Genomic DNA, 27067 nt, shown 5'->3' on the forward strand with positions numbered 1-27067 from the left:
TAACCGACTACAGTGGACCAGCACTCTTCAACTCTTCGAAGTCTTATATTAGCGGTACATGAGGATCATTTGAGGAATTCAAAGATTGGAGGTTTCCTCCACAGCCAGTACGCGATTTAGTGATACCAACAGACATTCTTGTTTATCCGCTCAATGATATCTGGTGAAATATACCGGCCACTTTTCCAAACAGTTTCTTCACGTGAGCTGGTTGCAAGGCTCCTTCACGGGGAGTGATACCAACTCGCCCGCGTATTTCGCTCCAAAGTACATCGATTTGTCTAGCGGATAGCAAACCCACTTTACCACCCTCAGGCATCTCACATATGCCGAGGGCACACTCCATTCTCTCCAGTAGCTGGACCATTGCATTGGAGAAAAGCATACCTTGCACGCATGGCTTTTCCAGGGACACCCCTCCAAATGTGATGCCTGGGAGGGTAGTGATAGGGTCAACGTCGAGCCGCTCGATGCGGGTAGTTAGGTGTTCAAGGAGCACTTCGTAGAGAGAAATGAGCTGGGTAAAAATACTTATGATGGTTAACATCAGAGGAGCTAATAGTGGTTGCGTGGCGGCGTATGGGAAAGCTAAAAGGAAGGTCGATGTCAAGTCGTGGCAGCTCTGCTGTTGGATTTGCAGTGACTGTGATGCCGGCCTTTGCGAGCCGCAGAGCCGCGTCAGGATCTGCACAAAGTCTTCTGATGCCTTCAGTATGAATTCAGCTAGCGTATGGTTATTTATAAACAACGGGCTGTCGCGGTAGATAAGGCTATTCAAATCTAGGCTCGTCCGGTTCATTTCGGCGGCTGCAACACGGATGTGTAAGTCGATGTTTATTTTGGAAAGTTTGGCCAAGGCGTGCGAGCCTTCGTTATTGGCTTCTGGTTCCTTTTCCGGCATCGCTAGATCGACTGGATCGCAATATATGCTATTGGCGGCCGAGTCGGGCGGGTGAGCATCAGTGATTGTGAAGTTGAAGCGAGAGTCGAAATCAGAAAGGGAAAACCCGTGATGCAAGCCAGGGGCGGTATTCCAAGTCGACGAGGTCCGGCGAATTGAATCCATGCCAATAGTTGACCGTATCATTTTTGGGTCGCACTCATGCTCTGTTGCTGTGTATCGAGACGGTGTTGGGACTGGCCAGGATGCTGAAGAGGTTGTACTGCTCGACGCCGGCTTATGGTAGGCATCGGGAAATGAAGGAGACTCCTGGGACCATCCATGAGGCATTAATAGGCTCTTCTGGCTGTGCCAACCGGGAGTTTTCGTTCGTGGTCGTTTGACAGTCGATCTTGACTTGAAAACAGGGCCCTTGGCTGCGTCATGAGCGTCAGCTGCTGCCTGCTTTGGCCTTCCGACTCTCTGCTGTTGCCCGGTAGCGCACTCTGTGCCAAGTGCCATACACCGTGAACATTTCGGGTCATTTCGTCGTATGCGATGACATTTCGACTTGTGTCTCCTGCAGAGATCACAAGCGAAGCGCCGCTGCGATGGATGAACGGTGGCGGAGCCCGTCATGTTCTGTCCACATGCCAATGAAGCCGCTAAGAGAGTCCAGCCAGCGCGAGGATGTATCCTGGAAGAGCGTCACAATGGTCCGCGGAGGGTTTTAATGTAATAGGTAATAGGTAGAAGCTGAATGATTACCCTCCTCTTCCGAGGCCCGGATTGCCAGAACGCGATCAGTAATCATTCTCATCAGAACAGTCCAATTGGCCACCAGGTCAGGCGTGTGGCGACGATCAAGGGGGGGCCAATGGAGCTCTCTCCACCAACCAGCACCGTCCGGAGGGTTTTAAGGTTGACGAGTCGGACCGCTGGACTATCCGATCTAAGGAGGGTTTCGGGGTCTCCTAGTATGTATATGCTACCTAGAGCTCGGAGGGAGCTTTTTGTATCTTACGCTATTGAATTGCTCTGTTTTGTTCTTATATAACGGGTAGGCGCCCGCCAGGCCTTTGAACCGGATTACGCATTCTCTAGCTTGTCTTCTGTCTTCCCAGTCTCGAAATGAGCGCCAGCTCAACCACCGTAAATGGCACCATCGCGGACGATGTACTGCACTCAGAAGAGGACGAAATTGAAAAACTACCCGTCTTCCATACGGGATCGACATGGCACATGGCACCTGAAGTGCGCCAAATGAGGGATCGAGATGAAGAAGGTGGAGAGAAACCCAGGAAACTCGGCGTGACCTGGCGAAATCTCACTGTCAAAGGCGTGCGCAGTGATGCCACGTTCAATGAGAATGTGCTCTCCCAGCTTTCCCCCTTCAACAAGAATAGCAAAGGTACCCAATTGAAGACCATCATTGAAGATTCATATGGATGCGTTAAGCCTGGGGAGATGCTACTTGTGCTCGGACGGCCCGGTGCTGGCTGCACAACGTTACTGAGCGTGCTCGCCAACAATCGGCTCGGCTACGACGAAATCACTGGGGACGTCACCTATGGAAACATGTCTGCCGAGGAAGCTAGACAATATCGTGGCCAAATTATCATGAACACAGAAGAGGAGATCTTCTTTCCGACCCTCACTGTCGGCGACACCATCGATTTTGCTGCTCGTATGAAGGTTCCCTATCACCTACCGCCGGGGTTCATGTCAAAAGAGGCATACGTGCAGTCCTACAAAGATTTTCTCCTGCGGTCCGTTGGAATATCCCATACCGCGCGTACGAAGGTGGGCGATGCTTTTATCAGAGGTGTTTCGGGAGGGGAGAGGAAACGGGTGTCTATTCTTGAATGCCTGGCCACTCGGGCGAGCGTCTTCTGCTGGGATAACTCGACTACAGGCCTCGATGCCAGCACAGCACTGGAGTGGATAAAGGCAATCAGGATAATGACGGATATTCTGGGCCTTACCACAATTGTTACGCTCTACCAAGCGGGCAACAGAATCTACGAACATTTTGACAAGGTCCTTGTCCTTGATGAGGGCAAGCAGATATTCTACGGACCCCAGAAGGACGCTGTGCCATTCATGGAGGATCTTGGCTTTATGAGGGATTCCGGTTCCAACTGGGCAGATTTCCTGACAGGTGTGACAGTCCCTACCGAGCGCCTCATTGCTCCTGGATATGAAGACGAGTTCCCACGTACTGCGAGTGAGATCCTCACCGCATATAAAGGCCGGAAACTCAAGCACGAGATGGAGCAGGAGTGCCAAACCTACTCAACAAGCGAGGAAGCCGTAGAAAACACGGCCGTCTTCAAGGATATGGTCACTCGTGAGAAGCACAGGGGTGTCTCTGAGGCGTCTCTCGTTACTGCTGATTTCATAACACAGGTAAAGGCTGCCGTTATCAGACAGTACCAACTGATGTGGGGTGACAAGGCAACGCTCCTCATGAAGCAGGGTGCTACAGTCATCCAGGCACTCCTCGGCGGATCTCTCTTCTATTCTGCTCCTGATAATTCGGTTGGCCTTTTTCTCAAGGGCGGTGCACTGTTTTTTTCTATCCTATACAACGCCCTTATAGCCCTATCAGAAGTTACCGACTCTTTCACGGGCAGACCGATTTTAGCCAAGCATCGCTCGTTCGCCTTGTATCACCCAGCGGCTATCTGCCTCAGCCAAATCATCGCTGACTTCCCCATACTGTTATTTCAAGTAACACACTTTGGCCTTGTCCTCTACTTTATGGTTGGTCTGAAGACCTCAGCTGGAGCGTTTTTTACCTACTTGATCATTAACTTCATGACCGCCATGTCGATGACAGGCTTCTTCAGACTCGTCGGTGCCGCATTCCCTACATTTGACGCTGCGACCAAAGTCTCGGGGTTGTCAATTGTGGGCTTATTTGTCTACATGGGCTACATGGTTATCAAGCCTGAGATGCATCCATGGTTTGTTTGGATTTTTTGGATTAATCCGATGGCGTATGGATTCGAAGCTCTCCTTGGGAACGAATTTCATGGACAGAATATACCCTGCTATGGCCCTAACCTTATACCGAATGGGCCTGCCTACGTTAATGGTGAGGGCGGGCAAGCATGTGCTGGTGTTGTTGGAGCAGCGCCTGGCTCGACAAGCCTCACGGGCGATGAGTATCTTGCAGGCATGTCCTTTAGTCATAGCCATGTCTGGCGCAACTTCGCCATTATCTGTGCCTGGTGGGTGCTCTTCGTTGCGATCACTATATTTTTCACCTCGAGGTGGAAGCTACTTGGGGAAGGTGGCCGCGAACTCCTTATTCCTCGAGAGCAACAGCACAAGTCAAAGCATCTCTTGCAGTCTGGAGACGAGGAAGCGCGTGTTCCGGAGAAGTCACCAGTGAACTCCCAACCAGATACATCAGGCCGCAACCTCAGAAATGACCTCCTCCGTAACAGGAGTATATTCACCTGGAAAAATTTGACTTATACCGTTAACACCCCTGACGGTGACCGCGTTCTCCTTGATAACGTGCAGGGCTTTGTCAAACCGGGCATGCTTGGGGCTTTAATGGGTTCCTCTGGTGCCGGAAAGACAACACTTCTGGACGTTCTCGCGCAAAGAAAAACTTCTGGTACTATCCATGGATCCGTCTCAGTCGATGGGCGCCCTGTTCCTATTTCATTCCAACGCTCAACTGGCTATGTTGAACAGTTGGATATCCATGAGCCTTTGGCAACCGTCCGCGAGGCCCTAGAATTTTCAGCACTCTTGCGTCAATCTCGCGATACACCCACCAAAGAGAAGTTGCAATACGTGGACACCATTATTGACCTCCTGGAATTACATGATCTTGAACATACACTTGTTGGTCGCCCAGGGAGTGGACTTTCAGTGGAGCAACGTAAACGTCTCACTATTGGGGTTGAACTGGTAGCAAAGCCAAGTATCCTGATCTTCCTTGATGAGCCTACATCAGGACTTGATGGTCAGGCTGCCTATAATACTGTTCGTTTCCTTCGCAAACTCACAGAAGCAGGACAGGCCGTCTTGGTCACTATCCATCAACCATCAGCTCAATTATTTGCACAATTCGATCAGCTGCTATTGTTGGCTGCAGGCGGGAAAACAGCATACTTTGGAGATATCGGCCAGAATGCAGATGCCATCAAGGAATACTTTAGTCGCTATGGAGCCCCTTGCCCTCCTGAAGCTAATCCTGCCGAGCACATGATTGATGTCGTGTCAGGTATAGGAGATCATGGGAAAGATTGGAACCAAGTCTGGCTGCGGTCACCGGAATATGGCGAGCTCTCTAAAGAACTGGACACCATCATTGCCGAAACTGCCGCTCGACCTCCAGCAGTCAATGATGACGGACATGAATTTGCGGCTTCGATATGGACGCAAACAAAACTTGTGACACATCGCATGAACATCTCGCTGTTCCGGAATACTGAATACCTAAATAACAAATTCGCAATGCACATCAGCATGGCGCTATTGAATGGATTTACCTTTTGGAAGATAGGAGATTCACTCACAGACCTGCAGCAGAACCTCTTCACTGTCTTCAACCTTATTTTTGTTGCTCCGGGTATTATTTCTCAGCTCCAACCTCTTTTTATTGACCGGCGCGATATCTACGAGGCGCGAGAGAAGAAGAGCAAGATGTATCACTGGGCTCCGTTCGTCACGGGCCTAATAGTCTCGGAATTTCCTTACTTGCTTGTTTGCGCATTGCTGTATTATGTTTGTTGGTACTTCACTTGCGGCCTCCCTACCTCAGCCGACCACACTGGCAGTGTGTTCTTTGTTGTCGTACGTAACCCTCCACTCATCTTCTCACATTCCCTTTGCGGATACGGCAGCTAACATTTCCCCAGGTCATGTATGAGTGTCTTTACACCGGCATTGGACAAATGATTGCCGCGTATACCCCAAATGCCGTCTTCGCGTCACTCGTCAACCCCCTGGTCATCACCACCCTCGTCTCATTTTGCGGTGTCATGATCCCATACAGCCAAATCGAGCCGTTCTGGAGATACTGGTAAGTTACACTTGAATTGTGTTAGAAAAGCCTAGTTTGAACACTACCCCTCTAACAGCCGTCTTCCACCACCACAGGATGTACTACATCGACCCCTTTAACTACCTTATGAGTTCCATTCTCGTCTTCACTACCTGGGAAAAGCATGTTAATTGTAACCCGGCGGAACTGGCTGTATTTGACCCACCCCCCAATCAAACCTGTGGCGAATACCTTGACATCTACTCTCGCGACTTGGGGGCAGGCACGAATCTCCTCAACCCCGACGACATCACCGGCTGTCAGGTGTGCCAATACACTCAAGGTGGAGATTACCTTCGTACACTGAACCTCGCAGAGGAGTATTACGGGTGGAGGAATGCAGGTATTGTTGTTGTGTTTGTGGTTGGTATTTACGGGCTCGTGTTCCTCATGATGAAATTCAGGACCAAGGCTAGCAAGAAAGCCGAGGATTAGAGAGGCCATCTGTTGGGCAATGACTTTTCAGCGCCCATTTCCTATCTCTGCTATTTGTATAATGCCATGTTGGCCAATCCTCTTCTTGAGCCTCTTTTAAAACTTTGCCAGCAGTACGATCTATTTTCTTACCCTGAATGGGCACGGAGGAGAATAGTTTGGCTTTCTCATATCGTCGTTTCTTCGTTGCAGTTTCTTTGTGTACTAGACCTTATATGACATATAGAGAACGGCTTTAGGGATACCGCAAAGACAAGTCGGTTTATCAAATTTGAACGGCCATTTCGCAGCAGAATTGGAATCTTCTGAGTCATATTTGGACAGGAAAGTGGCAAGTGGGCTGGTTTCCACTTTTTTGTCAGGTCCCAGATAGAATGGCGGATCCTGTGTCTTAGGCAGAGGGTAGCTTTCTGTTGCTTTGTTCAAAACAGGGTCCGAATTACCGAAGTGAAGCGTTGAAACACATACACGAGGTGTATCCTTCCAGTTATTAGATGTTCCCTTTAGATAGTAGTCGACTGTTGAGATTGCTCTGCAGAGTTGTATTGTCGTCACCTTGCTGTAAGCTGGGAACTGCAAGAGACTGCGGGCTACTGTACTGGCCTCTGGATTGTTGTCAAGGCTGGAAAGGTCTTGAGTGTCTGCGACGTAGGCTTTGACTGATAGGATAGGAATTGGGACATGTATAGATTGTGTTTTGCAGAAAAGAAAATCCAATTGCAACCTAGCACAGTAGAGCCAGTGAATTGAATAAATCGCAGTTCAATACAACATTTGAAGTAGAAAATCAACTTTTGACCTAGTACTGTATACCACTAGTGTATAGTGAGTGCTGTCAGGATACGGCCCCACGACGGTCAGTCTCCTAGGCCGATTGCCCTGGGAATTGCCTCTCTGGGTAATTTAAAAGCATACACCACTATGCAGGAGACGTATGCACCGGGGTGTCCACTTATTTACAGAAGAGTATACTCCGTACCTATTTTTTTATGGAGAGTTTAACACTTGGAGACAAAAAGAAGCTCCAATTGGGTAGCGAGTGAAGCTAAAAATAAATAGGCACCAGCGATACAAACGCCGCTAAGCAGCTTCTCCTCTCTCTCCTCTCTCAGCCTCGCAATTTACACACTTTTTCACGAGTGTAACGAATTCATTCATTATTTTAGCTCTGCATTCTGTATATATTGACAACTTGACCATGGGCCAGCCACCAGCGAAATTGGCGTCGGCCGCATCGATCCACTCGCTCCGTGATCTTGAGCATTCCGACGACGACGCCGAAGACGACCTCCTCGACGTCCCTCCATCCTACGAACAAGTCACGGCCCAATCTTCGCAGACACCAGCGAGTAGCAATTCCAATCCAGTCAACAATACCACCCATCGCACCGTCCACCTGATCGACGTCGACAGCAACATCCTCGGCGGCCAGCGTGCCGTCAGCGTCGCGTCGCGAGTCCGCGATTCAACCATTGTGACATTACAACCTGAACTCTCCACCAGTGCACACCAGCTGTACGAGGCCTTTGCGCAGCAGATCTGTCTCCCGCCGCGTCCGCAGATTTCGATTTCCGGATCACATACCGATTCAACCAAGAAGAAGCAGGACAAAAAGAGCGGGAGCGATGTGGTGACCGACTTTAATTTCCGCGTGGATCTGGCGGAGACGCTTTTGAAGGGGTGGGAGACACCTGAGGGTTCTACGGACTGGCATAATGTCGAGGTGGCGAATGACTCGGATGGGATCAAGACGTATCGTGGGACGAGGTTGAAGACAACCACGTACACACCACAGAACAAATCACGCTTTGGTCCGATTCAATTGCCTGATGGTGATCGGGAGGGTCCCCGGCAAGAGACCGACTCGGGAGTCGACATTGATGATGATGACGATGAAGAGCGTCGCCTCGTTGAACCAGACAGAGAACACGAGCAGGATCGGCGAGATAAGAGATTCGAGACCAGAAAGCACCAGGAGGATTTCATGGAATGGTGCGAGCGATTCTGCAAGGACCCGTCTCCTGTCAAGTCGTACGTTTTCTTCACCCTTTGACTAAATATAGGTTCTAATATGCTAGCAGGTTCACATTAAAGCGGCACGTCAGCAACTTCAACCACCAAGCAGTGATTGCCTGTCTAAAATCGCATATCCGCGAAACAAACTACCGGGGCAATATTTCGATGCAACTGGTCGTTTCCAAGAGCACAATCACTGTCTATTCACCACACTGGATCAACAAGCTCCGCAACCATGGTGTTGCGTATTGGGTATTCATCATCTCTCAGCTGTGGATTTTCGCATGGCCGGTCATTTGGCTTCTTGAGAGACGCTACGAAGTGGTAGACTCGACCTGGTACGCATCGCATGGGGCCGAAGCCCACCGCGATTATTCTATGGCAAGACAATACGCCCAGGGCCGCGACGAGAACACCTTGGGTGAATTTTGGGCGCCCGCTGTCAAACAAGCTGCATGGGCGCGCCGCACAAACTCTGAGATTGTTTCGCTGGCTGATGCTGAGCGGCTGCAAGGGTTGACGACCGAGCAGCTCCTGCTGGGGGTTTCGGCCGACACCGAGGCAGAAGTTGAGCGACGACAGAGAATGCAGCGGGGCGAGGGAAGTTTTTTGGATTCTGTTGTTGGACTGGCGCGGGGGGTGAGTGAGGTCAGACAGGAATGGAATATTAGCATGGGATGGGGTGGAAATGTGTGATCTTGACTATGTACTCGTCGTCGCCTGAAGTTATTTGACATTTTGCATGTTTTGGTTGTAAATGTTATACTGTGATACATCGACGCAATCAATCCAGTATGCAGAAAATTAAGAACTATAAGTCACACCCGCTCCTTGCAGCAGAATTATGAAAATCAGCTGCACCGTCATGCGTTTCTGCCACTCGCCAATAATCATACACATGGCCGTGGCCATGACCAAATCATACACTCGCGTTTTCCGAACATCAAAATCCGGATCAAGTTTTTCTCTCGATTCCTCGAGCAGATCTTGGATCACCGAATCAAAGATCCACAGTCTACCGTATTTCATCGGCGACAGGCTGCATACATACTGCCCAACAAACAGTTTTTCTTGTCGTGTTGACCTCGCCATCAGTTTCAAATGATTAAACGGCATCAACCTTCTAGACCATTTATCCGACGGCGTCTGCAGGGGAACATCGCTGGTCCCTTCCCAAAAGAACTGAATTCCCGCATACTCAAACTCATACCGACGAGTGCTTTTTAGGGAAAATGGGGATGACCATGTTAAATGCACTGCTTCATCGGCTGCAACGGGCTCGTAGTGTTCCTCTTCTTCGTCCTTTTGGCCCTGCTCATGCAAGGCCGCCTTTCGGCGAGCGTTTACCTGTCGATGATATTCCTTGCCTGTCTCGCCCCAGCTGCGCCAGCTACGAACTTTGAACCCTCTTATAGCATGATCGTCGTGAGCGGTGCTGTTGTCGGGTCTGCTGCGATTCTCCCAGCGCACTAGACCACGCGGGTCGATGATATGTTTTAGGTCTGGCGTAAACTGAATATTCCATTCCTTCCAACACGCAGCACTGTTAATAATGCACACGGGCTCGCCAGCTCGCGTGTCGCCGCGGCGGAGCGTACGTGGGGGGTCATGCCAGCTGGTGATCAATGGTCGATGGATAAAGTAACTGTTGTTGGTGTCGAGTTTGTGGTGAATGGAGTTGTATTCTGGTTCGTGTTCGAGTTCTGTTTTGCTTTTCTTCTTCTTTTTATATCCCGGTTCTTTGGTTATGTCGGAAAACGGTGTGATGCAAATGTGTCCCTTTCCGGCGTGTTCGCGGTATACGTGATATTCGGAGAGGCGATGGCGGGTGAGCAGTACTTCTTCCAAAGTTGACATTTTTTTTTGTTTCATTGACGAAAAAGAAAAACTTTGAGTAGGTTATTTACTCGATGTACCAGTCCATGACGTCGAATCCACCAATCCTTTGGGGCATTGCATAGACTTCGCCCCCAACAATAATAATAAGTGGCTATGCATGCATACACCAATGACGGTCAAGCGCGAGGTTGAACAGGGGCATCGGAGCTTAATCGGACTTCAGAGAGGATATAGGGCCACTTATAATTTAACCAGTGTGGAACTTGACATTTCCGCGTCAACAACTTTGAAGTTGTCATTGAATTGGTTACTGTGGGTATAGTCTGGATACGACTGACAATTCAGCCTATAGATAGGAATCAATCAATTGATACGAATCATTACTCATTACATACAATAACCATAACTATACAGATTTATTCACCACCCCTCCATCGTAGTCATCTTCAAATGCATCCCCTCTCTCGGCTTCGTCGTGACCGCACCCGCAATATGAATTTCCTGATTCGGATCCTGCATCTCCATCGCAAACCTGCCCACGACACCAGCAACCGCACATCTCAGCTCTGCACGCGCAAAGTCTTTGCCTATGCACGACCTCTGCCCATGCAAAAAAGTGATTTGCGCGAAATTCGTTGGCGCGCCGCCATGATGATTGACTGTTTTGTTCCCCTTTTCGTCCGTGTCGATCCATCGCTCAGGTATGAATTCCTCGCCGGTAGCGCCCCAGAAGTGAGGACTGCGGTTTGTTGCGTACGGACACAAGGTAATGCGTGTTCCTCGTGGGACGGAAGTGCCGGCGACGATAGTATCGCGAATGGCTTCGCGCACGGTGGCGGGCACGGTTGGGTAGAGACGTAGCACTTCCTGGCATACGCCGTTGAGGAGAGGCATGGATTCGAGCTGGTTCCAGGTGACTTGGCTGGTGGAGGATGGGATTGTGGCGTGGATTTCTTGTCGGAGACGCTCTTGTACGTCGGGATATAGACACAAGAGGTAGCATGCCCAGGTGAGGGCGCTCGCAGTTGTTTCGTGCTATACATATATCAATCAGTATGAACCAGACAATAAAAGAGGAATGGACATACCCCCGCAGCAAGAAACGTCAGCATCTGATCCACCAACTCATCATCCGAAAACTCTCCGCGCAGCATAATCGTGCCCAGAATGTCCGCCTCGAGTTCCTGCGTATCAACCTTTTGCGTCTTTAGGGCAATGCGCTTCTCGCGCACAATCTCATGGCACACACGACGTAGATAGCCCGTTTCATCATCAATAACTTTATGCAACCGGCCCATTCCGGGGATCAAGCGCGCAAACCATTGCGGGAAAACAAAGTTGACGCCCAAGAAAACCAGCTTCTCGCGCGAGGGCTCGAGGATGGCGAGAAAACTGTCGGCGACTTTGTTTTCCTTGTGCGTTATGGATTGGAAATCGCGGCCCATGGCGACGGGGCCGATTACATCGAGCGTAAGGCGGCTTTATTACTTTAGCAAAAGATTTTGAGTTATAATAAAAGGATACTCACCTCGCCCAAACTGTCATTTCCACCTTGCCACTGTTCCCCGAACTCATTCCCTCCATGGGGTTCGCCCTGGCCTCCTTTTCCAACTCACCCAGAAGGACATTTGTTTTATCCCACATTAACCCGTACAATGCACGGATATTCTTGATATTGAAAGCCGGCGTGAGGGCTTTCCGTTGCACGCGATGCGCATTCCCTTCGGACAGAATCAAACCGAACCCAATAATACGCGCCAGAAACTCACGCGCTTTCCACGGTTTCTCAAAATCGTATGTGTTTGTGCTCATAATGTCCAATAGGGCTTGGTGGTTTGTCGCGATCAGGTAGCTGGCGTTGAAAGCGCCGCGGAAATGGATCAGGCCGTCGTTGGGGATGTCGCGCATCCATTGCAGAGGGAGTCTACCTCGGGGGGTGTCCATGAGGATTGTGAGTTGGCTCACCATGCCCTTTTTTATATTAGTTTTTGTTTTGTTTTTGCGATAAGATGGGAAAGGCTTACAGGAACTCGCGGGAGATTGCGCAGCGGGCTGACGAAATAAGGATATATCAACACATCCCAGAACAACTGCACCCCAAAATTCACAGCAAATACACAGCCAAAAAGACTCTTGAATGTCCAGCCGGGGAACTGGCCGACCCAGACCAGCCCCACGGTTGCGACGACCGAGAGGGCCAGGTTGGCCATGAGTTCTTCTTTGAATAGCAGCACCATTGTCACTTTTCGTTGGAAGAAAAGTTATGGGAATGCATTAAACTATTCTTTAAATAGTGACAGTGACAGAGGATGGCGGAAGAAGATTAAACTAATATTAATATATTCCAGTCCATCTTGTCGATCTCGGCGCTCGGATTTCGAGCCTCGGCTCCATGTATGTCGTTCATGACATAGATACGGCTAGCCAGATCGCAACACTTGACATTTCGGGCTAGTTTTCTCCATATTTGGCTGCCTAGTGATTATTGCTTTGCTGTTTACTTTTATTGTGTGGTATGTAACTGGTTCATGTATGCTAGTACGTCAGTCAATGATGCCTGCAGGGTTTTTAGTGCGCATGTGAAAGGCTGCGGGGTTATCTTTATTTTCGCGCTACAATATACTAACTAATACTATTCAGTATTTTGTTGAGTGGGCAGGCAGAATAATTTCGTTGAACAATCACTCAAATAAACGTCATTTGAAATCATTGATAACAATGTACACGAACCAATTTGTCTGCGCCGCTGGTGCCAGCATCCTGACATATCCCGGCGAATCTTAACCCTAAGTGAAAGAATACAGCCACCTAAGCATCTGCTCGAAACTTGCTCAAATATTACTGTATCAATTTTCAATATAAAAATTAAAAAAATTCAACTGAACAAGAAGGACGAATCTTTTTTTCTTTGAGCGAACATTGAAACTATCAAATGTCACAAGAATCGATAACTCACAGGTGGAACTCGTATAACGAACGAAACACACCAAGAACCATTTGCACAACATTAATTCTTTATTCATACATGTACTTATCAATTCAATTCATGACACTTATGTCATCTGAAACTACCTGTCCCGTCTCATATAGCATAAAATACATGTAAAGACCAACTACATACCCATACCTATCCTATACATGCATATGTCCTAACCCTCCCCCTGCTGTCTTCGTCGGCGTGGAGAGCGTCCATTCCCGCCTGTGTCACTGCCCAACCCAAGTACTGTTTTGGAAGAGACGTCCCCTGGTCAGCCGTGTCCCAGTCTTGCGGGTCTGGCGCGCACAGTGTGTACCCGATATCCATTTTGGTGTTGGGGCAATCAGTGACCCATGGGTCCGGGTAATTCATGCCCCAACTACATACCTGCAAGGAGCTGAGGCAGTTGAGTCCAAGATCGCCATTGGTTACGTTCAACTGCGTGATATTGAAAGTCGGACTGCTGCTGCCCCCGTTAGAGCAACTGGCGGCGCCGGCGAAAAGCATGTCACCTGTTGTATAGCCACTGAATGCGCCATTTGCAGCTGCCTGTTTGGCATCGTACCCAAGGAGTTGTGACATGACCGAGGTGCCATTGTAGCCATTGTCAGAGGTCGATGTGAGACTATAGGTTATGTCGGCCGAGCTATCATACCACCATATATTGCATCCGCCATTCTTGTCATATTCACTGCATCTATAAATGCCCGTTTCCACATTCTGGTTGAGTTTTGTACCGTTGTTGAAAAGCGCATGAACGTCGGTATTCCCAGAACGGGTCAGAATTATGTTGTTTGCTTTCAGCAACGATGAAATAATAAAAGTATAAAGACCCGGAAGCATGGCTTGCTTCAATGTATCAAGGGAAGGGTTGTCAGTTCCACAAAATTGACCATCAGCGGACAGTGCTAGAAAGCTGTCGATGTCATTGATGGCCGGGTCGAGACCATTGGAGACACTGGTTTGTAATTCCGAAGTCACCTTTCCAAGACTGTCAGATACATTCTGCCAGTTCATCACTTCCTGGTTGAAAGAGCTCGATTCAGGAAACAAGAATTTAGCCACTCCTGTCGCTTGGCCTAAGCCCGTCTGTCCGTCATAAATTGTTTAGTTTACTTTCATATGTACGCATAGGCAATACCGTGAGAACTTACAAGTAACATACCAAACCAAGCCGGCGCTCCCTCTGGAGCACTTAAGAAGGCAAGGCCAACAGCAAGAGCTGTTAAAACATCATTTAGTGCAACGTTTGATGTCTCGGGAGGCTGCACAATCTTCGCGATCTCTCCCACCGAATCCGATGCTATCGAGGAGATATCCCCAATAGTAGCGTAATAGTCATGAAAAAACCCATGGATGTTAAAAATACTTAATGAAGCATAGAAAATCCGCATAGAGTTCCAAGGATATTTTCCGTACTCTCCCGAAGAAGGTTGTGTGCACTGAGAGTCGCTATGTAGCGCCGAACAATTCATTGGGGAGTCTGCCGTCATTAAATTGACAAAGCAATCACCAAACCCGTGGTAGGCTGGGTAACCTTCGCAGATGGATTCATATTCCCCCCACCACCATTGAACAAACTCGTCCATATCAAGTAAGTCCCAGCACAAGGGATCCGGCTTGCCCATGTCGGTACACGGCGATATGGGAGGGTCTGTCCAGAGTAGGTCAAGGCCTCCCGGCTGGAATTCCGCAAGGGCGATTTGAGGCACCTCGATGTATCCGGTGGGCATTGCATTGGGCGTAGAGCATACCGTGGTAAGGGACGTGGAAGACAATGCTATGGCAGTTGGTACAGAGCTTGCACTGGCAGTGTGACCTCCCCCACACGTACAGTACTGAGTCGACCCAGCACCTTGAACAGGAGTGACAATCTTGCATCCATTAACCGGTGCAGTAACAGGGGCAACAGCAGAGACCAGGGACTGCCAGGACCTCCACTCATCTTGGAATGTAGTGATGGGCGTGGGTGTTCCTTGACATAGTGTCGATGTGATAACGCTGGTGGCCCCTGTGACTTTCAAAAGAGTGGATGAAGTGCAGCCGATAACGACACCATCTACCAGAGTCTCAATGACTGCATAACCGCTAGATGTTGGCGTGGCTTTATACGACGCACTGCTTGACGGCGTCTTAGAGGGCGTCCGATGAGACGTCCTTGAAGCAGGAGTAGAGGGAGCAGAAGGCAGCGCTACTGTTGAAGCTGACAAGGCAAGCAATAGGGCTATGCGCCGTAGGCTCATCGGGACCATCATCGGTATGTATAAATGAATGTATGGTAAGCAAAGCTAGGTGTAGAGAAGAGGAAATGGTTTTTTTCTTTCCAACCAGGAGTTAGTGGATAATATAGAGGTAGGGGAATTGGAAGAGAAAGCCCATATCTTATATGCATTTTTACTCAATCAACCATGCGCGCATACAGTCCATCAACCAGGTTTGATACAACTGCCACGGACATTTTTAGCCCTAAAAATTCTATTAATACCAGAGAGTTTACTATAGTAATCAACTAAATAACCCCGTGAATACCCCTGTGAGCATTTTATTTCACCGGCGACTATTGCTTGGCGATAGGGTTTCCCGATATGGATAACGATGCGCAAATCTGACACAGCTGAAAAGCGATTTGCTTATAATTAATTAAGCTTTCAAATTTAGTTTTAGATGACTGCGCTACTCCGTGCCACATATGTAACATTGTGGGCGCCAGGAAATAGTCAACTGGTATATATTGGAATGGATTCGCTCAAATTCTGCCTTCGCGTCCACGGCCCCTTGGTGTAAATCGCTTATTTGAAAACCATTTCCAATTAGCCTAGTCTTAATAGAAAGTGCATGAGGTTTAATAGCCCATTATTATAGACTGTCTGTGATAGTCTAGAATTTGAGCTAATTTGATTCGCAAAACATGAACTAACTTAAAATGTAGAATGATGATTATGCACCCCGCTACATTTTATACAGCCCATTTACCAGGGCGTCCATATCTTTTACCACACTATAGAGTACATAGTTCCGACCTGCGCCTGGCTCTTTACTTCACATAATCATTCATTAAACTATAAAATTTGTCAACAAGGTAATATCAATAAACTAATGCGGATTGTCCTTCATCATTATATACTCTCCCCCCTTTGTCCCCATCCCCGGAAACGACGCCGCCATACTCTGTGCCGTTGACGCCGTTGTAGCAGCAAGTCCTGTCCCCCCCGATTTCTCCTTCTCCACAGCTGCAAACGAAAGCGACATCTTGCCTGCCGTGTTCGCCCATGCCTTTGTGTCTGCGCTTGGATCTGATGTTGTCGGATGTAGCAGGTTTGTGGCAACGCGTCCCGTCGCAGTTTGATTGAGAAGTTGCCGGAGCACACGTATTGAAAAGCGGGACGTGAGTGCGAAGAATAATGCAGAGAGTAGTATGAATGCGGATGCAAGCAGGACCAAAAACCCGGGGATTGCGTAGGCCCATGTGTAGCTTATTCGCTGGGTGTATGGCGTTGCCAATCGCGTGTTTTCTTTACTGTTCCTGCTGGAGCTGTCGGCCGTGACGGCTTTGATACCAACAGTCGACGCCGCCGCAAGCTCTGTCCAGATCAGATTGATCATCTTTGCTGCACTTTCCGATGAGCCAGACAGCTGCGACCACATCCTGCTCATGGCAATGTTACTAGCGCCAGAAAAATCATCGTTGCCGTTGCCGGAACCGCCATAGATCGAATACAGCGCGTCTTGAAAGATTCTGAGAGGTGCGAGGCTGTCCATTGCGGGTCCCAACGTTGAAGTGTACCCTTCATAGATGGCGGGGAGCCAGAGCTGCTCTGCGCGTAGAGTGTCAAAGCCGCTGGCATTTTCGTAGTGGCTGGCCACCATACCCCATGCTGGCGCGACGTCGTCGATGATGGTCCAGTTGCTGTGCTCAATTGCCCAGAGCGGTTGCGAGGCGTTATCGGCATATACCTTGTCACTGATGTTCGTAACGTGTAGCTGGGTGATGTCTGTGGTGCTGTTGGCCAAAAAAGCCACCGTTTTCACATTCTGTTTTATGGCTGTCGCGCACACGTATAGATTCTGCGTGTAGTTTTTATTTGGCTCAAAGACTAATGGATCACCGCCGTCGGTTCGCTGCGGCGTGCTATAGATATAGCCGCAATATACACCTGTGTTGGTGTAGTTGGCCATGTCGAGTCCCCCCCAGCCCTGACAGATAGTAGCCGCCTCGGTGAAGTTATCAGGAGTGATCGTTTCCCAAAGGGGGAGATTCTTGTCCGAATCACTATAAAGCCCTGGGTTGAGAGAGAGGTATCCACCATCAATTTTTGCGAATTGCGTAGTATACAATTTCGGCGCGAACAAGATACTCCCCTGGTCCCCCTGTCCATACATCTTGCCCAGTGACGAATTCATCTGCTTCTGAGATGGGTCAAACGTAACATTCAGAAAAATTGCAGACATGATATTATTGATATACGCCGCCTTGTACGCGCGCGCCCGCAAGTCTGGGTTTTGTCGGTCGTGCCACGTTCCATTGGGGTATACAGGGTCCAAATTCACAAACCCGCCGTTATCAATCAGGGTCACATTCGCGACAGACCCGAGTTCGCTGTCGAGGAAGTAGTGAAACGTCAAGTTTGTATCGACGCATTCGGTTACAGGTTCGACCCAGGTCAAATCTTCTGTCCATGTCGCGCCGTACGGGATGTTTTGCGGTGCAGTGTGGTTGCGATAGCCAAGGCCGCCGTTCATCATATCGGCCACGGCGCCTTCGATCAACACGACTTCGTTGCGTACGACCAAACTGTCCATGTGTCGGTACGTTCCGATGGGGAAAGGCTGGCCGCCGTCGATAATTCCTGTTTCCTCGAGAGTGACGGACCACACCCTGTACTGGATGTCGAAAAGCCCAGAGAGCGTATTTCCAACGCCAGAAGTTGCGCTAGAGAACATTTCGAGGTACTCTGGTGAGAGGGAGCTGAGGATAGTTGCGTTGGGGGTAGTTGGTATACTATACATCCCTTTTCTTCAAGTCAGAACTGCTCTTGATAAACTGCGTAAAAGAGAGAAAAATAAAACTCACCCGTATCGTTGTAAAAGGCCAACATACCGCCAAACGGCGACCCCGGACAATTTACATACATCCTATTCCCACACAGCCTCGAATACCGATTATACCGCACCGGCGTACCGAATCCAAACGGCGACGAATCGGGCACATACTGAAAGCCCAGCGCGTGTGGGTGGTTGGCCAGCTCAATCACTGTTTTTAGACCTAGGGGTGTGACGAACGCAGCCACAGAGATCAAAGCATATACAAACGTGCGAAGCAAAGTAAGAAGGCGGACACGCCGCGCGACGTGTTTGCTATTGGCCGAGTCGGCGCGCAGGAAGACAGGCCAGAGGGTGGATTGCAGTTGGCGGCTTACGACGGACCTTTTCATTTATCAGCTGGAATTTCGAGAATTGAAGAGAGGAATGAATTTGAAGAGGAGAGGAATACCAAGTAGCGGCGGTGTGCTCGCTGGATAGAAGGCTCACGAAGACGATGACGGCGAGTAGGGGGACGATTATATGTACTATTCAGTCAGTCTTTTGTCAAGTAGATATTTAGCCAAAAACCGTACAGATAACGCCGACGCAGGCGATTACGCCAGAGACCTGGCCGACTGTGATAGCCATGTGCCTGTATGATCTCTGTACTTGTATAGTCTCTGTATAGAGTATAGAAGATAGAACCAAATGCGCCCAGAATCGAGGCCCAGGTAAAATAATAAAAAGACAGTCTCCCACCCCTCGTTCACCTGATAAAATTTCATAAAATTTCCATCCGTCGATCTCGTATACTAGTCCAGCCTTCAATTCCAGCCGCAAGGCTCGTCTAGACCACTAAACAAACCCATGATTGGCCAGAATATGCATGCCAAGGACAATACTCTATGCAAGCTTTTTAGCCTTTCCCATTCCTGATAGTATTTGATCAATGAAAATTTTAAAGTTGTCCTATGAGGCGAAGATGCCTGGATCCACTGAATACGAGCCTCCCGTGTTTAACACGAATCCCCCCCCTAAAATCTGAGTGGAATTCGTATAGGGGGGAGTATTGTTCAGAGAAATGTTTCTATTTGTTGGGGGTTGCAAGGGTTAATACGTGAGTTTTTCAGCTCGTACTAGTGTTTATACTCGGTGCTGGGTGCAGTACCCGGACTGTTTTATACTAGGTATCCCCTCGGAATGCTTGGACATTTAACAACTACATCAACATTGAATTGATCGATACACACAAGCACACACAAAATGCTCTCAACAACGTTGAATCTAGGGCTCATTCTGACCCTCACCCTCCTCCCCTCTACCCACAGCCATGCCAATCCCCAAATAACAACCGCGCCCTCCCCTTCCGACTACACCTCAGCCCTCGCCCGCGACTCATTTCTTCTCCGTCTCAAGCGAAAAGAGGACAGTACAACATCTCTCGGATCCGCAGACGCCCTCTCCTACTGTCAAGAAAGTGTCGCCGGCTGCTCAACCCAGTTACCGTTGTACCACGCCTGCGAGTCGAAATACGGCGATGATCCGAAGTATTTGTATTGTCTGTGTACGACGGGCTATCACAGCGCGGTCTCGCAGTGTGATGCATGCTCGGTGAGTTTGGGCGCGTTGGCGGCGAGTCAGTTGAGTCTGGATAAGAGCGATGCGGAGACTCAGTGTGCGAGTTTGTCTTCGCGTTATGGTGGGCAGCATACTTCTACGACCAAGGCTGGCACGCATACGGGAACTGGGACAAAAGGAGGAGGAGGAGGAGGAGGAGGGGGAGGAGATGGAACGACAAAAACGGCGGAAGCAGAAGCGACGAGTACGATTCCCTCGTCAACAACGACGACAAGTTCAGTAGTGACGATGCCTACAGAGCCATATGCTGGACTCGCTGGGCAGCCGACTATCCCTGGTGATGGTAATGGGGTTGCTGCGCCGACTAGCTCGCAGGGTGCAGCAGCTGCTGGTAGTAAAGGTGCTGCTGGTGTGGTAGCTGGCGTGGTTGTGTGTGCTGTTTTGCTATAATTTCTTAGGATTGTTGGATTAGCATGGTGCTGGGGTTATTTGTAACAAAGTCAAGTGAATTAAACTTAATTATTATGTTATGGTCTATAGGTATCAACTCGCTAATAAATGTCAATATGCAGATGCAAATGCAACAAAAAAACAAATGAAAATGAAGCAATGAAAGAATGCTAAAAGCTAAACAACCCACTGCGCCTCTTCCCCAATGGATAAATCACAATCGCCGACAAAAACAGTCCAACGGTGATGCCGATCGCCACCTGGATCATTCCGTATCCCATGTCATATACCGAACTGTTAGCAGCACTCGACGTTGAGGTTGTGCCGCTGCTGTTGCCCGTTATGTTTGCCCGGATCTCGCCCGCAGACTGCACGCCGGACACCAACGAGCCTGATGAGGCGAGTCCCGACGGAACCAGGACAAAAATTGCAGGTAAAATCGCAGTTGCGGCGTGGCCGTGCCATAGCCGGCTGTACAGGTTCCCCAGCGTGCCGATGGTGAATGCCCCGAGCGTATTGGCGAGCTCCATGTTGGAGTTCAACTTTAGACTGCTAAAGTAGTTGACAACATAACCGGCCACGGCAATGACAATCATCACGGGCGCTTGTTTCCACTTGCCCTGGTTGATGACAACCAGAAAGATAACGTACAATGCAACAAATGGAAAGCGCTGAACATATTCGTTGTTTCCGATCAAGGAGCCGGAACATGTAGTGTACGGGTTTGCATTGCCGTCCATGAGCCCGTAAATAGTCGTGCCGACGGTGATTCCATAGCCAAGAAACAACGAATAAATAATGGCGTACACCATTCGAATGGAGCCAGGAATGATTTGGTGAGACTGCAGCTCCAGACTGCTGCTAAGAACCAAGAAACCCGGAAGAATCAACGCAATCGACGACTGGGCCATGGACGAGAAACAAAACAAATACTCAGGTTTGCCGTCGGTCTCGCCAATCTGAATACTGCCAAAAGCACGTGCTAAAAAGGACGTCACAATAGTCGCCAGAACCTCAAACACGTTCGAATACAGACTCGACCGAGGCGAAAAAACCAACTGCAACAAACCGAGCAGACACCCAAGAAGAAAAATAATGGGCATGTCGATTGGGCGAGCCTGAAAAGCAAACGGACCAACAGAGGCAGATGCAAAGCCATAGCACAAAACAACGAACCAGGTGGGATATTTGGGCGGCCGGCCCATCACATCCTCTAGCAGCGAAATGGCCTCGTCAACAGTGACCTTTTCGTGGACGACATTCTTGTAAATATCCTGCGTGTCTTCCAGTCGAGCCAGATCCACGCCCTGGGGCACTCGCACCAGCTTCACCTCCGTCGTCCTGGTGGCCAGGTCGTCAAAGGACATGATCATTGTGCCGGGCAGATACAAAAACTGGGCGTGAATATCAAGTACCCGCGCGGTCATTTGCATATACTCCTCCAGACGATGGCTAGGAGCGCCAAACCGCATCAACGCTCGGCACAAAGACATGAGATATCTCTGCCGACTGATGATGTTTGCAATGCGCACGGCAATGTGTTCTTTTGGATCTTTTGACTCCTTTCGGCTGTGCATCTTGCGCCGCTTGCTATTCACCGTCTTTTGCAGATCATCCAAAGCCAGCGCGCCACCAGTAGAGCCCATGTTCAAACTAGCCCCAACCAAAGACATTGTCGACTGGTTTGGCGAGTGCTTGTGATACCATTTCACTTTCTTCGGTGTGGTAGTGCCGCTGTCAGGGGTCACCGGGGTGTTGCGACCCGAGTGCTGCTGCTGATGCAGCCTCAAAAGATTCGACAAGATACCCTCTCCCCGAATCGGTCGGTCTGATTCTGTATCTGAGCCGGCCGCACTGACCACAGACTCTGTTGAATATGTGCGCTGGTATCCCGGCCGCGCCTTGCGTTTGATATGGTGCATCCCACGCACGAGACGGTTGGCCTCGGCAGTATGAATTTTGGACGCATTCTTCTCGTCGAGCCCGGACTGTGGACTATCAAGATCATCGACCCAGTTGCCCGTGTCGATGGCTGGGATGAGCCCATCGCCAGGGTCCTCGGGCCGGCCGAGCCTGGTCATCAGCTGGCGGGCTCGGTCGCGCAGCGATAGCACCCGCGTGAGATTGTTTTTCCCTTCTTCATCGTTGGCGTCGGACTGAGCAGTCTCTGCCTTTTCGAGATCGGGCATCTGGTGGTGGTGGTGGTGGTGGTGCTGCTGCTGGTGAGCGGAAGCCTCGGGCTGGCCGCCATCCTCGCTGTACTTGGGATACGGCATGTGCTCGTCGTGCGAGCGAAACTTGACGCGCAGGCCACGCAGGCGCTCTGCGATCTCTTCGGGGGCCAGCTCTGGCTGGGGAAAGTCCAGGCTGGATCTTTCGTGAGGCGTGATGGGGCCGACGCTGCCATCTCGCGATGGTGGCGACGGCGACCCAGGGTGTTCGGCCATGGTGGGGGACATTTACCGTGGATGCGTGTGCGTGTATGCGATGCTTTTAGTAGAGACGGCATCGAAAGAAACCGGGGAAGAGTGAGAGGTCAGGCATTTTGTAAGCAGACAAAACTCTTCAGGGGATGAAAGAGAAAAAAGAAGAGTGTCGGTGGTGAAAGAAGGACAAGGGAAGCAGCTGCTTTTGAGCTCTTGTTGGGTGTCTGGATTTTCCGGTGTTTGGCAGGTGCGGGGAGCTTGCGACGCCTATCAAAGCTCGCAATCGCCAATCACCCATAGCAATTATTGATATCGGTCTCCACGGGTGGCGCAAGCTCAGGATGATTTTTTTAATCTTCACTCCCCTGTGGTGAGTTTCAGGCAGCCGATTGGGTTCTGGCCGCCGTTTGCAGCCAGCCAGTCGTGGCAGCCACGGCTATCTCGGTGGGCTATTTTTGGGCGATCGCCTATCGCTGGGTTCTAGACGATCACGAATAATTTCGCCACCCTGCTAGTAACACTACTATCAGACCGGTTTTCTGCCTGATTTATCCACAGTTTGCGCGTCCCAAACAGGCAAAGTACGAACTGCTCGCGCCGTGGGAGCGCCCTCTGCTACTATGCCCAATCGGGCAATTTTCAATGGCTTCTACTTTGCCTGTTTGGGAACTTGTATAGGGCATCTGTACTGCGAGGAAGAGTGCTCATGTCATGATGAAGGAAACTGTGTCTGTGTTGCTGCAGGCAACAATGAAGTTGTGCTATTTCACCAGCCCTGCGTTTGTCCTTGTTCGATTCCATTCTCTTCCTGTGAACTACTTTTGCTCCCTCTAGCATCATCAGCTCATATAAATCCTCATAACTTTCGCTCTATTTCATCTTTATTCCCTCTACTCCCTCTTTCCTTTCTCTCTCTACTCCCTCTCTAGCCACTGACAACACGATGGCTTCCATCTCATCCTCCTTCTGCTCTCCCCTCTGCCTCATGGGCATTAGAAACGGAGGCATCCCCGACCCATCCTGCCCCAACGCCTCACTCCACGTTCTTGGCCAGCTCGCCGACACTGAAGTCCTATCCTGCCATGTCGTCCAGACCATCCACCTCCACGCTGCCACTCACATGGAGATGATCCACCGCAGCGACACCAAATCAACCGCAGTATACCGCATGACCCTGCCTCTAACTGGCCTCACTTTCATCCTCAAAGCTGCCTGGGACCAAGGGATCCCTGAGCAGGAACAAGAATACCGCCTTTATCAGAATATGCAAGACGTGCAGGGCTCTTCCATCCCCGTCTGCCTTGGCGCGTTTGTGATTCCGTTTGACAGTCTTGTAGCGCCTGTCGACACCCATTTCATGATCCTCTCGTCTGCCGGTGTTTCTGTTACTGCGGGAATCATCGACGAGACAAACAAGGACCGCGCACATCCGATTTACTGGCGCACCGCCAACGAGGTTCTGAGGAGTTCGGGTGTTGTGCATAATGATACCGATTGGAGGAATTTGTTTTACAATGAGGCTACCAACGACTTTATGTTGGTCGATTTTTCGCGGGCTTTTTTGGCCAACTGATCATGAATATCTGGTTGCAATCAGATTGTTTTTTTTGGGTCTTGTTTCATATTTCGAATGGTGCATTTGAGCTCTGACAGCGGAATTTAGCCTGTACGAAATTGCTGTGCATTAGTTGTTGTTTTTTGATTTCAATTATGTTTTTCTTGGCGATATTTTCCTGGGCATGTATCTTAATATTAGATGGCGATCGATCCGGAAATCGAATGAGGTCGATTTTGTCTTCCATTATTTTGACTTCAAATTAATGTTGACTATGGGTGTCTTCAATGTTGAATCTAATGTACTCCTAGCACTACATGTATACTTTCTTACGGTGAAAATTCGCATTTTATATTACATGCTGGTATTTCTACGCCAATACACCTTAACAAGCTTGCTTGCTATCTTCTATGTTTTTTACGTCTACTAATCTATACTAATAGATTAAAGCATAATATTAATATTTAATCAAGGTAGTTATTACGATGCGAGGGGTAGTAACTCGCCAAATTATGATGTAATACTTACCAGGATATAACCCTTGTCGAAGGGTTTTTAAGAGAGACAAGAAAAAGGAAAGAGGTCAGGCTTAGTAGATGATTATTAAGGTGCGAGCCTTGAAAGGACGTAAAGCTCAAGAGTACGTACAAATAAGACTCAAGGGCTATTAAATCCGATCCCCTACTAATCGTGCCACCTGCGCACTGGCTCAATGCAATTTTCGCATTAGATGAACATGTGGTAAAACAAATCTTCAAAGACAACAAATTTTCTATTTTCATGGTGAACCTACTCGTACAGTGGCAGCTTTTCCAATGTATAGAGAGCAGAATCAAGTCGTCCTTGGGGAAATCTCCTGTCTTCTGTACATCCTCCAGCGTCCAGGTAATGGCGTAATCGCTCCCTCCCATCCATCAGCCATGAATACGTAGAGGCTGCTGTCGGAGATCCAGACATCTTCATTTCCTCCTCTTTAGGCGTTGTATATACGCACGCTTCGCCCTACTACGATCTTGTTTAACTCTTGACAGTCGCGATAAAATCACCAGTTTCGCCAACCTTCTCCACTTGAGTGTAGATGATTCTCATTGAGAGCATCTATCTATCAATTGATAGCGCTGTCTATTGTTTGCTCCATGCAATGCGCCAAGATTATCCAGCAAGAAGCCTCATTCATCTGTGTCCGATGAAACTAGACGCAACCTGTTTAGCTCAAGAGCGGCGATGCAGCCTGTTGGAGTCGCCTCGATGACTTCAATGGGAACAGATCCAAGAAACTGGCTAACATCTGGACGAATGCGACTAGTATAGGGTACTGAGCCAGGCGAACCAAGTCAACCTGCACATCAACTGGGTTTCCCCTTGGAATTGCGGTTGGCTGCTGCGCCTGACTCTCTGCAATGCCCGTGAGCTTGATAGGAGGTGCCACAGCTGGAATGTCACAGTTGGACAGGAGCGTCTCTTGCGGGAAAGTGAATCTCTCGACGGCCCGAGAAAGGTTGATGATATTTTGAGCTGCTCCACCGTCTGTTGTTGCGAGATTTCCAGCCGAAGGAGCAGCAGGCGGCGCATCAGGGATTGCGCTCGTTTTAGTTTCAGGGAGATTGTTCTGAGCTATCTCGGTGCTTGTCGGAACGGGAGCTTCATCCATCTTCGCTTTGAATACACTTGGAAGCTCGATCGCCATCTCCAGATAATTCCGTCTTGCCATTTCAATCGGCAGACCCTGAGCCCAAGTATCCAAACGACGCTGAGAACTGTCCGGTTGATTCACGTTCACAAGAGTCAAAGACGAACCCTGGTCTTGCTTCGCATCTGGAGGGAACTTTAACGATCTGAAGACTTCGTTGGTTTTTTCTTTGATATTGCGAAACGACTTGCGCAGTTTCCCTTGGATTTCCACCTGCATGTAGAACGGCTTCCGCTCGTGCTGGAACGCAAAGGCCGTATGGATCGGGTTGCTATGAACACTTTGCCGCTCCAGCTCGTTCTCTGTCAATTCCCACTTCAATGTCCGGTAGGTCGTGCCAGTCCCCCGTCCTTCTTTTCCTGGGACAAGTTGCCCTGTAAACATCCACCGACTCGTGTGGTTGAAAGTTTTCTCCTGGTCAACGCCCAAGCCTCCACCGCCTGCGCCTAGGACTGTGAATTGAGGCGTACCATGGAATGTTCGCTTCACGGGGACAAGTGTGGGCTCGCCGCTGATGTGCTTGGGTCCGTAACTATCGGTGATATTGAGCGCATTGGAGGGAATCGCACGACGGTTGAACCGTGTCTTCCGATCGCCGAGTTCCAGAGCCTCTTCTTCGTGGAGAGTGATGCTGACGGTTGCATTTTCCAACTGACAGCCATTCGGCTGATTGAAGGTGAGATCCATGTAGATAATCCCCGCAGGACTTGCTCGGTCGCCCAAAACTCCCCATCTAGCCTCGGACTGGCGAAAGCGACAGTCAACCGTCACTTTGCCGAACTCGCGAAAACCGAGGTTTGTCAAATCCTCGCCGAGGAATCGATAACCACGACCGTATTTGCGCTGGAAACGCGGGCCAGCGTAGGTTGCTAGCGGTTGCTCCTCCATGACAACTCAGTACATATGGAATCCAGACACGAGTTCCTTTCTGCTCGAACACAGGGAGATGAGAACATGCTGGTGTTCTTGTAGCTGCCTAGTGAATGTCGGCGAGGCTGATTTCGAATCCTCCAGCTTCAGCCCCGCACGGGGGCTGCACTGCTGCAGGAGCCAAACTAGCTGAACTTGTTCACTAATTTAATTAATTAGCAGCTCAACACCACATCGCGATTGTCGAACGATTTCCTGCCA

The 27067-nt window shown here is 49.5% G+C and overlaps 11 protein-coding genes across 11 annotated transcripts; 4 read left to right on the forward strand and 7 right to left on the reverse strand.

The window, feature by feature from the left end:
* Positions 1-142: 142 nt before the first annotated feature.
* TRUGW13939_02203 (uncharacterized protein) lies at positions 143-1519 on the reverse strand (the record flags this gene model as incomplete). The annotated part of the gene is made up of 1 exon (XM_035485397.1): positions 143-1519. The coding sequence occupies one exon, from the start codon at positions 1517-1519 to the stop codon at positions 143-145; it is 1377 nt and encodes a 458-aa protein (XP_035341290.1).
* Positions 1520-2011: 492 nt separating this feature from the next.
* Positions 2012-6383, forward strand: TRUGW13939_02204 (uncharacterized protein; the record flags this gene model as incomplete). The annotated part of the gene is made up of 3 exons (XM_035485398.1): positions 2012-5698; positions 5764-5927; positions 6005-6383. The coding sequence occupies 3 exons, from the start codon at positions 2012-2014 to the stop codon at positions 6381-6383; spliced, it is 4230 nt and encodes a 1409-aa protein (XP_035341291.1).
* A 1198-nt stretch (positions 6384-7581) lies between these two features.
* TRUGW13939_02205 (uncharacterized protein) lies at positions 7582-9095 on the forward strand (the record flags this gene model as incomplete). The annotated part of the gene is made up of 2 exons (XM_035485399.1): positions 7582-8414; positions 8465-9095. 2 exons carry the CDS (start codon positions 7582-7584, stop codon positions 9093-9095), a joined length of 1464 nt encoding a protein of 487 aa, XP_035341292.1.
* Positions 9096-9203: 108 nt separating this feature from the next.
* On the reverse strand, positions 9204-10256 carry TRUGW13939_02206 (uncharacterized protein; the record flags this gene model as incomplete). Its single annotated transcript, XM_035485400.1, has 1 exon — positions 9204-10256. The coding sequence occupies one exon, from the start codon at positions 10254-10256 to the stop codon at positions 9204-9206; it is 1053 nt and encodes a 350-aa protein (XP_035341293.1).
* A 402-nt stretch (positions 10257-10658) lies between these two features.
* Positions 10659-12475, reverse strand: TRUGW13939_02207 (uncharacterized protein; the record flags this gene model as incomplete). The annotated part of the gene is made up of 4 exons (XM_035485401.1): positions 10659-11273; positions 11327-11717; positions 11767-12209; positions 12263-12475. The coding sequence occupies 4 exons, from the start codon at positions 12473-12475 to the stop codon at positions 10659-10661; spliced, it is 1662 nt and encodes a 553-aa protein (XP_035341294.1).
* Positions 12476-13365: 890 nt separating this feature from the next.
* On the reverse strand, positions 13366-15470 carry TRUGW13939_02208 (uncharacterized protein; the record flags this gene model as incomplete). Its single annotated transcript, XM_035485402.1, has 2 exons — positions 13366-14304; positions 14370-15470. 2 exons carry the CDS (start codon positions 15468-15470, stop codon positions 13366-13368), a joined length of 2040 nt encoding a protein of 679 aa, XP_035341295.1.
* An 838-nt stretch (positions 15471-16308) lies between these two features.
* Positions 16309-18885, reverse strand: TRUGW13939_02209 (uncharacterized protein; the record flags this gene model as incomplete). Its single annotated transcript, XM_035485403.1, has 4 exons — positions 16309-18224; positions 18287-18639; positions 18707-18782; positions 18831-18885. 4 exons carry the CDS (start codon positions 18883-18885, stop codon positions 16309-16311), a joined length of 2400 nt encoding a protein of 799 aa, XP_035341296.1.
* Positions 18886-19500: 615 nt separating this feature from the next.
* Positions 19501-20265, forward strand: TRUGW13939_02210 (uncharacterized protein; the record flags this gene model as incomplete). Its single annotated transcript, XM_035485404.1, has 1 exon — positions 19501-20265. One exon carries the CDS (start codon positions 19501-19503, stop codon positions 20263-20265), a length of 765 nt encoding a protein of 254 aa, XP_035341297.1.
* A 170-nt stretch (positions 20266-20435) lies between these two features.
* TRUGW13939_02211 (uncharacterized protein) lies at positions 20436-22712 on the reverse strand (the record flags this gene model as incomplete). The annotated part of the gene is made up of 1 exon (XM_035485405.1): positions 20436-22712. The coding sequence occupies one exon, from the start codon at positions 22710-22712 to the stop codon at positions 20436-20438; it is 2277 nt and encodes a 758-aa protein (XP_035341298.1).
* Positions 22713-23634: 922 nt separating this feature from the next.
* Positions 23635-24264, forward strand: TRUGW13939_02212 (uncharacterized protein; the record flags this gene model as incomplete). Its single annotated transcript, XM_035485406.1, has 1 exon — positions 23635-24264. One exon carries the CDS (start codon positions 23635-23637, stop codon positions 24262-24264), a length of 630 nt encoding a protein of 209 aa, XP_035341299.1.
* A 1189-nt stretch (positions 24265-25453) lies between these two features.
* On the reverse strand, positions 25454-26824 carry TRUGW13939_02213 (uncharacterized protein; the record flags this gene model as incomplete). Its single annotated transcript, XM_035485407.1, has 1 exon — positions 25454-26824. The coding sequence occupies one exon, from the start codon at positions 26822-26824 to the stop codon at positions 25454-25456; it is 1371 nt and encodes a 456-aa protein (XP_035341300.1).
* Positions 26825-27067: the final 243 nt, after the last annotated feature.

The sequence above is a fragment of the Talaromyces rugulosus genome, chromosome I (genome assembly GCF_013368755.1).
Source record: "Talaromyces rugulosus chromosome I, complete sequence".
NCBI lineage: Eukaryota > Fungi > Ascomycota > Eurotiomycetes > Eurotiales > Trichocomaceae > Talaromyces > Talaromyces rugulosus.